General features: G+C 39.2%; 1 protein-coding gene across 8 annotated transcripts in view; it reads right to left on the reverse strand.

Annotated features, from left to right (window-relative positions):
- FOXP1 (forkhead box P1) overlaps window positions 1–15,704 on the reverse strand; it is a 389,051-nt gene that overhangs the window by 7,830 nt on the left and 365,517 nt on the right. For 6 of the 8 annotated variants that reach the window (XM_037800241.1, XM_037800248.1, XM_037800258.1 and 3 more), the window contains 6 exons: window positions 13,515–13,716; window positions 13,331–13,410; window positions 12,628–12,729; window positions 9,031–9,152; window positions 7,272–7,341; window positions 2,327–2,493 (listed from right to left, as the gene is read on the reverse strand). In XM_037800241.1, the coding sequence (XP_037656169.1) occupies window positions 2,327–2,493; window positions 7,272–7,341; window positions 9,031–9,152; window positions 12,628–12,729; window positions 13,331–13,410; window positions 13,515–13,716 (743 nt within the window). The remainder of the gene's footprint in view (window positions 1–2,326; window positions 2,494–7,271; window positions 7,342–9,030; window positions 9,153–12,627; window positions 12,730–13,330; window positions 13,411–13,514; window positions 13,717–15,704) is intronic. The other 2 variants (XM_037800253.1, XM_037800264.1) reach the window with 1 other exon arrangement.

The raw sequence follows: 15,704 nt of genomic DNA on the forward strand, positions 1-15,704 counted from the left end.
CCAAAAGGACTCCCAATGAAAAACTGTGCAAAAGCACACATATCCCTTCTCCTTACAGCTGAGTAATTCCTTTGTGTAGCCACTCTGGGAACACAAGAGTTTTTAAATAAAGCTGACTGGTGTTTAAAGGCATTGTGTTGGGGCGGGGGTGGAGTGGGCAGTATATGGGGCAGGGGAGTGGAGCATACACAGCATGGAGCATTTTGCTTTGTAGCTCCTTTAGCTCCTATCAGGACAAAAGTATAATACCCTAAAGCTGTAATTATGTTACTAGTTTTCTAGTGTTTCAAAAGAGAAATGAAATGAGAGTGTCACCCAACGGGTAAGAATGAAGAGTTCTCTTTCAACACCATGTATTAGCTGGGCTGCCGTACTAACAAGGTCCTTTAAACCTTGCTGTAAAGTTTAAGGCTTGATTTATTACAATAAACTGGAACAGTTAAAAAACAATTTGCATCATAGCAGGGTAATGCATATTGGACAAGAATGAAAACTATGTCATTACAGAACTCACTTAATGGAAACATGGGGTCAGTAAGAGTAACTGTTTATGACACTGATAGCAGGCATGGGAATCTGCTGTTGACACGTAATTACATTTAGCAAACTGTAAATCTGAGATTTGAGCAATATACCATATGCATTTTCATGTCTTTATATAGGGTTTCTGTAAAAAAAAACGGGGGAGGTGGCATCTGAAACCCTTGTTTCATTAAAAAGTATGATGACTGCGGTGTAAAACATGGCTTTTGGTAATACTGGTGTTTTAATTCAAAGTTTTTACTTTTATAGTGACGTTATTTTGTACAGCAAATTTAGTATCACCCTAAACCATTGCCTGTGCGGAATTCACCCAAAAATCTTTCTTTCTTTTTTCTGTTGCTTCGTGAATCTTTGTGTAAAAGAACAGGGATATACATCAACTAAACCTTGGAGTTCTTATACATTATGAGAAGTATTATCTCTCCCATATAATAAACATTTTCATTCTAATGAGCATTTCTTACAAAGAAGCTTATGTGCTAACTTACACGTGCTGTGAACTTCCTCAATATCTGAGTAAACATTCCTGTCTTGACAATGATTTAAAGATGAATACGACTGTGATAAAGTCAGAGACACCAGGTTGCTTGAAATAGAATGGATGAAATATGGCAGCATCAGTGTGAAAGATAAACACATTCTTAAACTGTTGTGAAGTAAATGCTAACAGTGCTAAGAGTTTATACATATAAATTAAAAATGATTATTTCCATCTTTAAAGATCCTTTCCAAAGCTCTTTTGGGTATTAAATTCAAATGCTAGAAAATAAAATTTCAGATCCCCTGCACCCTCCAATTACGCTGGTAGGTAACCCGTTTTCCCTTGCCATTAGATGCCAATTCTGTTCCTAATTGCTATAGTTCATATTATCTATTCCCATTTGTTAAATTATCTTGAAATAAGATACTGGTCAGTAATTCAGAAAGGACGTATAGACAAGCGGCCTATCCTTGGATGGTTTATTCCTTTAAAACAGGCAATAGTTTTGTGTAAACTTGTTACAAACAAAAGACAGTCAATCCACAGCATCCTTCTGAACTTCAAGCATTTAGAATACTGTGGTTTCTTTTCTCTGTTTTTAAATGTTTCCTGTGAGGGAGGGGGTTCTTTATAGCCACACCACTTCCCTCCCACCCCTCACGCCCCCCACCCTTCCAGGGACACCGCAGCCTTGGCTTCCCATGGTCTGTCCAGCCCTTTCCCATTGCTTCATTCAGTTATATGTGCACTCATTATCCTGCCGTCTGCTGCTATAATGCTCCTATTAATTTTCCTTTTGATATTTTAAGAGCAATCTATAAATCATGCTGCCTTTCATTTATGCCACCATTAATGCTTGGTAATAATGCTGTGGTGTCACATTCGCAGTTAAGCATATCACGCACCCAAGTAAACAAGCATCTTTTTCTCCCTGCTAGGTCCGCATGCCTGAGAGTTAAACAAACAGCAAACTTGGGCACAGAGATGTATTCTACCTTTTAGGAGGAAAAAATAATGTGGCTGAAAGAATGGCCCGAGATACAAAGAGGTAAGAAGCAAGTGTGTTACCCCTTTCACTGCTGCATGTGCTTGTAGGGCTGGATGAAGTGGGTGGCTTTCATGGGACAGTTAGTAAATGGTGCTTTTGTGCAAAAACAGAGCTAAACATTTCCAGAAGCAGAAACTTCTTCCTGGGCTCCATACAGAAGAGGTGCCAAAAGCTGCAGGAGGAGGACTTGTGTGCACTGAAAACAGGGAGTCTGGGGTATGAAGGCAAAAGCCTTTTGGAGAGACAGTACTCACACAGCTTGCAGAGGAGATCTGCCGGGACTGCTGTCGCTCTCATTGCTGTTGGTGTGCTCCATCGCCCCGTTCAGCTCTTCCCGTATAGCGCTGGCTAAGTTGCCCAGAGTGGGATTTCCCATGGAAGCAGTAGTGTATAGAGGTATACTGTTCTCAGCCATTGAAGCCTGCCACCGAGCAAGAGAAAATTTATGAAGACAGGGCAACTCTAAGTTATTCTAAGTTATGGATCTCTGCAATAATCTTCAGTTTAAGTTCACTGTAGTGTGGTTGGTGGATGTACGTTTCTCATAGTTGCGTAAGGATTCTGCTCTAAATGCAAGCTGTGTGGCACCTGTTCCCAGCTTGGCTTTGAAGAACTAGTTGGGGGAGCGGGGGTGGCACAAAGCACAGTGGTGAGGAAGGACTCCTTTGACTCTGCTTGGTAGAGTCACATAGTTTAGATGAAGCTCTCTAAATATGAGGTTTAGGTCTGATGCCTCTTTTCCAAGAGGAACTGAATATTTCCAGATCACAGTGAAATGTAATGGAATTTTCATTTCTTTATCCATTTTGATGACTGCACTATTGGATATTGGAGATGTGATCAGATTATTCTGGCTGCATAGCTCAAACTTATGAGAACTTCCATAAACATTTACATCTAAGATCCCATAGAAAAGAAAGAGATTATAGAACAGGAATCAACTTTTATCTTTCCCCTTCCTCATTTCCGTTTTAATGATTTGCCAATCTTTTTAGTGTATTTTGAGATAACTGGCTGAAGGTAACCGCATAATCTTTCAGACTCAGGCCAATCACGTGGAATTTTAGGACTGGAGAAAAATCCCTGGCAAAAGGGCGATCTGAATCTTATTTCTTTTCAGTACTTAAGTATGTCCGTATTGAAGGTGACAAAGTCACTCCAAATGATTGTCAGCCAGAAAACTGAAAGTGGGAAGCAAAAAGAGGAAAAGAAAACTTGAATTCTATGGTGGGATATTGTCCCCTTCCTGTCCTGTGTTTGCATAAAACGGCCAGCCACTCTGAAATGCAGGCAATGGTCAAATATATCACTGGATTAAAGCATCCGTATTTGTTTCATTTGGATAGTAATTATGACCCAGTGACTCGTTATTTTATTAAGAAGGGCAGACTTTCAAAAAACAGCAGCTGCAATCAGATCAAGATTTATCAAACCTGTCCTCTTGCAGACTACACGATGCCTGGTTTTCCATCCTAATGAGAAACAAGTACCATCATGACAATCTGTCATGATGACTTCAGTTGGCCAGTCAAGTAAAAGTCCAAAATATTCTAGGAATCCTGGCTCTGAAAAGAAAACAGGAGCCAGAAAGAAAGAAAGAAAGGTTGCAAAGCTGGGCTGCATGGACTCAGCATATAAACTTGTTTACAAACCCTAAAGCCAGATGCCTTCTAGATATGAGTCCCACACTGGAAGATCTATACACACTCACGTAGCACTGAGTTGCCTGATGGACTTTTTCCAAGGCAGGCCCTCTGAAAGCCCACCACTTCTCCTTCCCTCTACTTCTGAACTTATGTAACGGCCCTCTTGCAAAACGTTTTTAAAAAATTGCCTATTTAATTTTCCAAATGTAATAAGTGCATTTTGATGAACAGTAAATCTGAGCACTCCCTACTTTCCTACAGTCAAATAATTCTGCATGAACTACTTTTTTCCACATAGGTGTCTTGTAATTGCAGAAGAGCTCTTTTTTTTTTTCTTTTCCTTTTTGGCAGAGCAAGGAACAAAAGCAGTTGCAAGAATTATTTATCTGTTTGCAAATTGCAGCTGGACAAGCATTTCATTAACTGCCTTTATCTAAGACAACCCAGTGGTCATGTGACTCTGAGTCATGGAAATTCTGCAGGGACCATAATCTGAGCCTGTTTCCACAAAAAACATCTATAAGGTCAGCTGTCAGATTTGTCAGAATGAGGGCAAAGTGGGACCATGTCTAGTTTGGTACTTTAGCAGCTTCTCAAGTCAAAAAGTGAGAGGACAAAAACTGAAATGTTTTTAAAGATGCTGATTTCTCTGAGAATTGCAGTCCAGTTGAAAACCAGAGTGAATTTTATGGGTCAGTGGGTTTCACAGGTAACCTACCAACCGGTGAGAAAAACTATGAGTCTGGTTTACCTGGGACTGAGGGGGGGGGGGGTTCCCAGGATGCGGGTCTTTCAATGGTAAAATCAGCCAAGTCCCCCAGGTAGATGGGGATGAGTTGATCATCCCAGTCAGGGCAACCTTCTAGGGACGATTACTTGTTCTCCTTGGCTCTTAAAAGTTTTCTAGGTTAAGGCCAGTTTTGATTCCGGCTGCTTTATACAACATGGCCTGAAGCCCAAGAACCACAGCAGTGAAAGGCATCCAAAAGGCAAGTGCTTACACTGATCCCTTGGTTCTCAGACAAGATGTATGCAAGGAAAAACCAGCCTTGTCCCTTCTGTCATTTAAAAAATGCTCGAACGGGTTGCCAGGAGAACCTGGTGCCCGACTCCTAACAGAGCCTCTTGAAAACGCTTTGCTGAATGAGTGATCAAAGCAATCCATGCAAGGTTAGAGACATTTTCACTGACTGCTCATGCCTAACAAAGTGGTTTTTTTTATAGTTCATGTCCACTTAGAAACAGGTGTGTAACAATTTTCATAATGGGTTAATCATATAAATGGTCCTGTGTACTGTATGTGGTTTCGTATCAAATTGGCACCTCCGCAAAGAAAACAAAACAACAAAGGTGCTTAAGTAATGGTACAGAAGTTCCTAAGTATCGTTACTCCCAGAACATTAACCACTCTGAGATCCGGGGTGGGGGGAGGCAGTCTATAAATACGGAGCTTTATGGTTACCCTTAGTTACTTCACTTTTTCAGAGCATAATGCAATCTGTCCCAAGTCCCACGTTTTATTTCTGTAGTGGATTCTGCTGTCCTATTTTATATATTGTATATCATGGATTATGTTGCTCTAGTATTTTTTTTAAAGAGCCTGTTCCACTATTATTTTTACTTGACTTGAAAAATGGAAATATAGGTGGTAAGAGAAAGGAAGGCCTGCTGGTAGAATCCTTATTTAATTTGCTTGGCAGAAGGTTTTCCTATGACCTGGTCTACTAATCAAGAATCTCAATATGCAGGAGAAGGGGAAGTAACTCCCCAAATCAGGATTTTATTTAATCACCTTGCCTCTGTATGGACATCAAGTATTCTTGGAAATCTGCAGGCAGGTTTTGGGCTAAGAGATGAAATAAAGGGTGCTGGAGATGCTAAATATAAAGTGTTTTAGAGATGAAATATGACCAGTTCTATAATGATAAAGCATACTAATTGAAATTAGTCACATAGTTAAGAGAATTTAGATGATGGAGAATCACCCCCTCCCCTTTTTTTTTTGCCTTTCGGTTTCATGAATATAAAATGTGCTTGTAATCTTAATACTATTCCAGATACAGCAGCCTTTAAATTCATACTTCAGAAGACTCCAGGGAAAATAAGTTACTAATGAATGGTATTTATAGTGGTTGCATCTAAGTGCTCTTTCATTTGCTTTTCTAAAGTTACGGTGTAAACTACAAGTAATTAAACGTAGAAAACAGTTTCTCCTATTAAATTTGATTTGCACTAAAAATAAATAATTACTCAAATGTTAAGTTCACTGAATTTGCCTCTCAACTCTAACTAACCGTGGATAAGACAGATCATCCATCTTGGGAGCCTTAAGCCACTGCTGAGGCATTTGCAGAAAAATTCTGTAAGGCACAGAAGAGGTGCTTAGTGAGTATTTGTTCAATGAATAGAACCAGAACCAGGGTGCCCATCCTACCTCCTCCTCACACTACCCTGTTTCCACAGAGAAGTGTTTCATAAGCATTTTTTTCATTATGGCCCCCTAAGCTGCCCTTCTAGGCTTTTCTTTTTGACTCCCCTCAATGAAGAGTCTAACCTCACAATTATACTGTGCATCTGTTTATGTACTGTGGCATTTGGCAGGCCTCAAACCATCGTGTTAGCTAAGAATCAACTTCCAGGTGATGTCGTCCTTTGAAGATGCACAGTATAAAGGTCTGCAGTGACCGATTTATCTTTTGATAACTTTGTAATGATATATTCTGAAGTCCCTTGGCTTGTCTTCTACAAACAAGAACTCTCGAGGTGGCCTGAGAACCACCCAGGCAGAGCACATGCACACTCTTCTCACAGCCTGAGAGATGACGTCACAGGACCAGGAGGTGTGCTGGACACCAGCCCCGCCCCGGCAACTCCTACTTGGGTGGGACTCCCACTCCCGCTCAATACTAGTGTCTTCCTCCCCCAGCATTGTTGGTTATGTAACGAGTGCTTGGTTTCCCAGTAGGAAACAAACATTCTGTGTGCTGCTTATGTAATCTTAAGCAATCTGCTCCAAACCTAAAGAGGTTTTCGTAAACACCTCTATCGCTGAAACAAAAATATTTTGTTTTTACAAGGCAAACCAAACCCAGAACCCCCAGACAGAAGAAAAGATGCTAAAGTAGACTTTTTAATGAAGACAACGAAATAAAAAGCTCTGGTTTCTCTTTAAACCTGTGAACAATAGAAGGTCATGTGACACAGTGGCCTATCATCCAGCACATTAATAGCTGTGCTAGAGTAATTACACTTGTGGTATTTTTGCCTCAAGTGAAATTCTGAAATAAGAGGATGGAAATTATGATACTGCTGATAAATATTAATAAGTGAACTTTTAATTTTTTTGCCACAATATTCAAAATGCTAAGCATCCTGCTAATGCTGAAGCAGCCCAATGTGTTTGCCTCCAGGGAGCACGATGCTTTGTGCACTTAAGAAAAAAGTTTAACAGAATTAAAATTTAATATCTAATTAGAGCGAGGCTAATATATTTTGAAATGAGTGGGGGAGACATGTGCCTCTGTTGCATATTCGGGACAGCCATTAATCTTACCTGTAAAGCTGCATTGAGAGGTGTGCAGTAGGCGTGGCTGCTCTGCATGTTTTTAATAAGGGAAGGGTTACTGCATAAGAAAAAGACAAAAACTCAAAGTTAAATGCCATCGATCCCCCATTTTCCTACCTAAGTTGTGCTGTAAGCTTGCTGGAGCCTTCCAAATCAGAAATTTCCCCCAGCAATAGCCCCCTACCCCCAAAAAGTTCGTCTCCTCCCTATCCCGTTGGTATAAACCCCTCTGTGTATAGACATGACTATTCAAGGAGACTGGGCATAAAAATAACAGGCCTGGGCACTCCTTCCAGAGATCTCTGTCTATCACCAGATAGTAACGACTCTGCAAATTTTTACTAGTTCCCTGCCCCAAAAGGAAAAGCTGCAGACTGGGGTGTCGTGCTGGGTTAAGTCAGTGAGCTGACAGCAGGGAGGCATTCCTGAGTGTGAGCTGGAGGACCTGGGCTTTTAAGCTTCTCCACAATTGCAGCTCTGGAGTGGATGCTGGAGGGAAAGCAGTATGGCTCCTGAGGACTATGTCCAAGGCACTTTTAGTGCCAAAAGAGGGACGGAGAAAAGGGAGGGTTGTTCCTAAGTAATGAAGGAGGTTGGGTTTAAGAGGAATATTGGATGCTGTCTCCATTACGGACAAAATGAAGACAAGGTACAGTTTATAGAAAATCTCTGTCCTAGAATGAGTCAACATAGGAAATAATCATATGGGAGATACTGAGGGAAAGGAGTAGCTTCCAGTAGGAAATTATCTGCATTTATCAGTGGCATTAAGAGGAAGTATCAGCACTGTGATTAATTTCTTTCCTATGCTTGGTGCATTTTAATCATTCCTTTTATTACATTTATCCTGAGTGAGCAAATAATAAGAAATTAACCCCGTTAAATGCGTATTCTAGCCCAAACAAAAGTTTCTTTTTTTACTTGGAGGAATTATTGGTCACACAGAAGCGTTTAGTTATAGATTCCCGTAAGCTGCTGAATCAAAATGCAACCAACATTTGCATTAAAGATGTCAAAAAAGCATTATTCAAGGCACTGGTGTTCCAAAGAGAAACGAGAAATACATACACAAATCACACAATTCAGTTCTGTTGCAGAAAGCCGTGGCGCTACTTGGTGAAATGCAAAACTACATGGGGTGAGTCAACCATGCAAAGCCAAAGCAACAGCAGAAAACAAAACAAAAGCAAGTAAAGGCTCTTACTGTGCGACAAGCTCGTCAAAGTTTTCATCGGGGCAGTATTTGCGAGGACGGCCTCGTTGAATATGGCGGCCACGTTTAAACTCTTCATCATCAACTGTCCAAAAGGACCCAAACTCATCCTCTACTCTGATAAAGCACTTATGCAGTGAGAGGTTGGTGCGAATGGCACCCTGGGATAGGAGCAGCAGCAAAGGAGATGAAGTGGCAACAAAAGGAGACGGGGTTGGGGGCAGAACAGACATCCAATACAGGGAACAGGAAAAAGAAAATAAAATGCAATAAGCATAAGCAATGGTTTGTGAGGGTTAATATGCATTGCCACCTAAAAGCTACTAGCATGTGATGCAACAAAGACCAGCAAGCAGGGCAAGGGACTGGTGGGCATACAAAACAGGAGGGATGAAATGCTTTTTTGTTTCCCTTAACTGAGACAACGTGAAACCAGTTCTTTGGTCTAACACCATCTAGCAGCCAAAAGCCTCTACGTTACACTTGTTAGCACAATCCAAGCTAGGCTGAGAAGTTCAAACATGGTGGACGTACCCACTGATCTTTTGTGGCCTTCGTTTTTGGAATTCTACTTCATCCACTGTCCATACTGCCCCTTTAACGTTTTCTACTCGCACAAAACACTTGTGAAGACTAAGATTATGACGCACTGCATTCTGCAGCAAGTATAAAAGAGAAAACATTTACATTTTCTATAAGAAAAGATGCCAAAAACAGCAGTAAATTCAGCCTAACAGTCCATATTTGTAAACCATCCCGGTAGCGCTGTCTACCACCCCCGTGGATGACCTTCTTGAACCACGTGTATCTTTTTCAAAAGCAAAAATTATTAAAAAAAAAAAAAAAAACTTATGAATTAATTGTATTTTAGCAGTTTCGTCGAAACATTTTTGAATATGCATACAAACTAGGCTTCACAGTATAAATCTGAAAATACTGTTAATACGACTCAAAAATAAGAACACATGTAAAGTATAAAACTGTCCCTTGCAAGCCCATCTACCTCCCTTAAAAAAGGGTAGTTTTCCTTTAAATATGAAATATGAAGACTTTAAAGGTTAACATTGTTAAATATAGTCTTGTTCTTGAAGGATTCTTGTTATAAAAACTTACACTAGGAAGAATTCTAAATAGAATTTCACCACTGAGAGCACCACCTTGTATAGCTGACAAGATGAGGGGGTAATCTGGGCCCCCATGGCTCAGTATTCATCCTCCAGCTATGCCTTACCTTCCTGAATATATATGAGATTTGGCCCTTACTAGGGGCAAGTGCCCTCATTAATTGAGTAAATGCCAATGGAACACATGGGTGGGACTCTCAGTGGCAAAAGGATGCTCCTCATGCAGCTGCTGGACTCCAGAGACGTATTTCTTTCTTATGCTGTAAGAAAAGTCACTGCTGGTCATTCCTGAGCTCAGACCTTTAGCATCTCTTAATCTACCAAAAACACCAAAAAGGAGATTCTCAACTCATCTTTCCCGAATTTCAGGAAAATCACCAATCCTTATTGTGTATACTAAGTCATTTCTTTAGTCCACGTTGAGACTTTTGATCCAGATTAAACACTGGACATGACGGACATTACAAATAGACCCATGACATTTGCTGAAAGCATTCTTTTTATATGGAACAAGGAGGGGACTCACTTGGGCCACGAGCTGATGCAGGCCTCGCACCTCATGTACCTTGGACCCTGGTAAGCCCTTCACTCGATTTCAAACATTCAACACCATTCCTCTTCCACCACCTGTTACCCTTCATCCCATAATTATCCTTAAAGGTTACAAAACCTTGATGTTTGCGATGTGTTTCACTTTTTGGAGAGCCACAGTTAATGACTCTGGGAGGGGGTCAAGCTAAATAATGCTGATTTTTTTGTTCTCCAAACATGGAATATTTAGAAGACAATGAGACAAAATTTTATTTCATGACATCATAAACTGCTCATGACAAAAATTCACAGGATAAATTCCCAAAGAATTTTTGAGCAAGGTCCATATAATTAGGGTAGGCTTCAGATACCCAGACAACTACAGAAGGACACCCCTGAATTAAAAAGATCTGATAGGTTTGCTTCAAAAACAACCACCTCTAACTGAATTCTAAACTCAGAACGTTTGGCATGTTACAGTTATACTTGATACAAGTTTCTTTGCATATTAATTGTAGCTTGGCCTTTAAAGAAGCATTTCTTTTTTATGCTACCTGAAGGCATACTATAGGATGCTTAAGGGTCTGATGCTGACTCCAAGAATAACACTGACGAGGTGAAAACAAATAAATAAAGCTCAGGGCTCCTTAAAAAATCCAGAGGCTATAAACATCAGGGCCATCAGGGAGACATAGCTGCAAAAGAACGTTGACATTTCTCCTAATCTTAATTGTTGTCTGATGTTTTAAAATAATTCAAGACTGCCACAGATTTGGCTGGGCTACACAGTCATAAGTGGAGATGCAAAGTCAAAATTCAACTTTCTTTTCCCAAGACTGTACCTATAAGCAGAAAACTAGAACTCGAGTTTTTCTAAAACAATGACTAAGCTCTCTTCAGCTGTAACTTCTGGCATTTCATCTTTTGTCTCAGATTGCAGTACAATTAAGAATATGTAGAGGAAATTATACATATTTATGAGTCATTAGGTACTTCACCTAGGATTGTATATATTAATGACACTTCTACCTGCAGCTCCCCAAAATGAAAGAGTTAAATCTGAAGATCTGAGCTTAAACGTCATATTTAATACTGATACTTTTCAGTTTTGATTTTGATCCTTGGCTATAAAAGGCTATTTGAAGAAAATGCCTGTTTCATGTTGATATTCCCTATAAATTCTGAAATGAATTCTTAGCTAAATATCCTTTGCATTTTATCTCCTGAAGCAGGCTGTGGAAAACAGGGTAAGATTTTGAATAGATGCCCCACCTCCTTAATGCCCAGGTGAATGGATGGACATGAAAGGATAACTTCAATCATAAAACAGATATTCACAGCTCTTTAAAGTTGATGAATTAATTCTGTGTTTAGATTCACCTTCTTTTAAAATGCTTATTCATCAAGAACTTAAGTGAGGAAATGTATTTTCCATTTTTACTTTTGTTTTTCTTCCTATAAAACATTTCAAGGAGTAGTGAGGAAGAAATTTATTTCAAGCAAATCAAATTTTTCCCTTGCATCCTATAATGAATCCCTAGCCTATTTATAATAATACGTCCTTTTTTTTCTTTTTTGGCATTTAAATGGGAATTTAGGGATTATAAGAATTCCTGGTAGTAAAATGACAAAAATAAATGTCAGAGTAATTTTCCTATTCTAAAGCAAGAATATTCATCTCCCAGAAATCTCAAAAACTTGTGAGGGTTCAATCTAACACAAAAGAATTGATACTAGTGGAATCCACAAACCCACTGCTGAACTGAAAAACTTGCTCAGAATAAGGTCCTGTGGCCCTAGGGACTGCTGTGGGCAGCCAATATGGAGCTGTGGATTTTGACCTGTTTTATATAAAGCAAATGGTGTTACGATAAAGTTCCAAAAGTCAGAAGCTACTGTTTTTCCCCATGTCATTCATGGATCTAAGAGGGACAATCTCTCAACTTACCCAAAGACCAGCATATACAAGTCTAGTTCTTAAGTAGCAAAGCTTTCTCTGTTATATGAGTTAGAGAGCTTATATCCAACCAGTGAAGGTGGAATCAAGTTGGTATGAACATTTCTCCAGCTTTCAATTGGTTAAAAAACAAGTTTTGTATGCTTCTTTGCAAATATCAGCTGGGGTAAAAGGCCTAAAGAAATAAGCATTGTGTTAAGCACTATAGGACAACCTCAATATTTTGACAGTCAGGTCATCTGCTTCTTTTCTCTACATATTCCATCCCAAGAGAAATGGTTTTACTATTTGGCCCATCCAACACATCTGATGCCAATGTAATGGGAGTCTTCCATCTGAGCGCGTCTACTACAAAGTAATTATTTTCTCAATCAACTATTGCTATACGGTGGACACTGTGTGTATCAAAACAATACAAAGACAACTTCCCTTTAGCACAACAACTGCATTGTATTGACAACAAACTCTCTTCTATAAATGGCAAGAACCAAGCTTAAACTAGCCTGAGAGAAAGCTTACCTTCCACGTGGCTGCATTGCGCCGGAAGTAAGCAAACATTCGCGTGAACCAGTTATAGATTTCATTTAGTGTTAGCTGCTTTTCTGGAGATTCAAGAATGGCCTGTAAAGCAACAATAACAGAAGATGATAATTTATGACCAAATCAGCAGAAATCATCATTATACAGTTTCCTGGAAATATAAAATAATAGTGATTCAGGGCTCAATCCTAAGAAAGGTTTCACGAAATGATCTAAGATTAATGGTTGTATTTAACAGTTCAACAGCAAAACTCAAAATGGCATTATCTAGTTGTTTTGAGTTTTTATTTCTGTTTCCGTACAGAAATATTAATTTATTAGTCATTCATAAAGCAGAATCAAAGAGAAATGCAAAACATTTCACTAGCTGATTAAAGCTCAGTAATTATTTAGAGCTCAGATTAATTCTAGGGATCAGAGATTACTGTAGCTTGTGATAATTGACTTGCCATCTTTAAACAGGCTCATTTTCACTGTTGTGTGAAATGAATTTCCTAATAATCACATCGTATTGTAATACTTAATCAAAAGCAATTATGTTATATATTGCAGATTTAAAAAACCTTATAGAAAAGGTTTTAGCATGCATGCATACTAAATGGTTTTAAATCTACTTCATCAGTGTATCCATGTACACATACACCTTTTTGATATCATTTCACATAGTGTGGTATTTACTTACCTGCCTAATTAAAGATGCATATGTAAATGGTGGTCTAACTTCTGCGTTCTTATAAAATTCTTGGTTCTGCGCAATATCTGCTAAATAAGAATCATTGTCCTATTAATTATCACTTTTTAAAAAGGGGCCGGTCTGTAAGAATTGACTCTTACTATTCTGTAGGAGGCTACGATGAGGTATCTACCTGAGGAAATGGGCACATTGTATTTGTCTGAGTACCGCCTGCGGATGGGTCCCACCGTGTGCATGCTGGCAGTGGTGATGACGGAAGGGCCTTGGGTGACGGGAGTGATGGGGGCAGTGGGGGTCGTCGGAGTATGAGGTAAGCTCTGCGGAGAAGCCTCTGATGCAGACTTGGAGAGTGTGACACTCGATACCAGATTCAGCTGTGAAGAAAAGAACAATTCTTAGAAGATCTTCAGGAAAAAAAAAGGAGCAACAAAATAGGCATCTGAAACAAAACAAGAATAAAAGAAGGGATGCTTGGCTAGTTTTATTTCACAAAGTAGCTATATTTATAAACAGGTGAATATGAGGTGTGTTCCCTCTGGAAACAATTCATTGAGTATTTGGTAAAACATAGCTCCTACAATGCTCTCCTTTCCTTTTTGTGAGACAGATGTTTTCCAAAGCCTACAGAGTGGGTGTTCATAGACACAAGAAGGAGTTACCCAAGTAAATGAGTTGGAAGAATTCTGGGTCAAAACACATATAGTTGTAACTTCTCCCCATCTTTAATAGCATTAATATGCCTTCTAAACCTCAAAGAGGAAGATGGGGTCCCACAGCACTAGTCAAGACTAATATTTTAGAGAACACCAGGTGGGATACATCGCTATAGATCTGAGCTGGCCAACAGAACTTTCTGCAATGATATGCTCGCATAATTGGGGAACTGTTTTCATTTGATTTTTATTAAAATTAAATCTTTAACTTAGATTTAAATAATCACATGTGGCTAGTGACTATCATACCGGACAGCTCAGCAAAAGGCTACCAACTGTGTCATGAAACATCATGGTCAGAAACAACTAAAATACGTTTGACCCACAGCTCACATTAGAAAGAATCCACTAACCCAGTACACTTTCATTTACATCTATCACTTGGCACAGACTAATACTCCAAAGCCTTATGTGTAACCGTCATTAAACTTTGTGAAGGCTCCAGAACTGTAGGATTTTTGCTGATTTTTTGGTCAGGTTTCCAATGTTGACTGATATAATGCAATAAATCTGCATCAAATAAGGAAATAAATATTGTCTATTTGAAATACTTGTCTTATTTGAAATACTATAGAGGAAAACAAAGGAGAACTATTTTGATTTCCTCTATTGAGCTATGTGTACATTTCACATTTACCCTGAAGTGCTGTTCTTATTAATACTAGGTTAGTGGGCTTGTCCCACTTTTCCAAAATTGACAGCACTGAAATATTTTAACTATGCGTATGCTGAAGAACTTGCTTGCTTTAAACATATTCCCTGGAGTTTACACAGAATAGCTATCTCAGATATACACAGCCACCCAAAAGTTCAAGAAATGGTGATGTTTTTCTTAAACCACATTTCAAATCACTAACATAATAAAGCTATTTCACCAGCATTACAGTCCTAAGTAAAAGGCATTATTTGTGAATGGTATTAAAAATCAGATTCCTCTGAGATCATACTCAGTACTTCCTTATTTATTCCTTTCAACTGGTGCAAATTAGAGTGGAAAACACGCACGATATCCACTCTACGATTGTACACATAGAAATGAAAAAATTTATTTTTCCAAAGGCATTTCAGTACTTTGGAATACTAAATAGCGAGTTCCAAATTGTTGAGAAATCTCAACTTTCAGTCATGTTATAGTAATGAGAAAGGCCATGAGAAACTTGTCTGCCTAATATGTTGAGGGCAGTTCTGTAGAAATAGCAATTAATTTGAAGAAAAGAAAGACCAAATATTATTAGGGAAAAATTAATGGAAAACTGTAAACACAGGGCTGAAAATTCAGTGTTGGTGAGAGAGCTTTCAGTTGTACTTTTCTTTTCTGCTTGAAATGCTGGTTCAGCAGACAGCAATGCCTAAGAATAACAAGCTGTGGAGATGCCACTGCCCCTATGAATCCCCCGTCCAACTGGAGAGATGCTGTGAGCTGTTTTCGGTAGAAATTTGACTTCATACACTCATTTGCAAACAAACTGCTAACACTTCATGATGACAGCCGTTGGATGGGTTTGAGCTGAGAAGCCAAATGGGGAGGCCTGGGGCCGACCTCTTCTTTGCCTTGGACCTTAGTCACTGACGAAGTTCAGGGACAGTGCAGATAAGGATTAGACCAAGCAAAGGGTCAAGGAAATTAGTGCACAAAAGCCTAATGCTCA

This window comes from Choloepus didactylus, chromosome 1, assembly GCF_015220235.1.
Source record: "Choloepus didactylus isolate mChoDid1 chromosome 1, mChoDid1.pri, whole genome shotgun sequence".
Classification (NCBI taxonomy): Eukaryota; Metazoa; Chordata; class Mammalia; order Pilosa; family Megalonychidae; genus Choloepus; species Choloepus didactylus.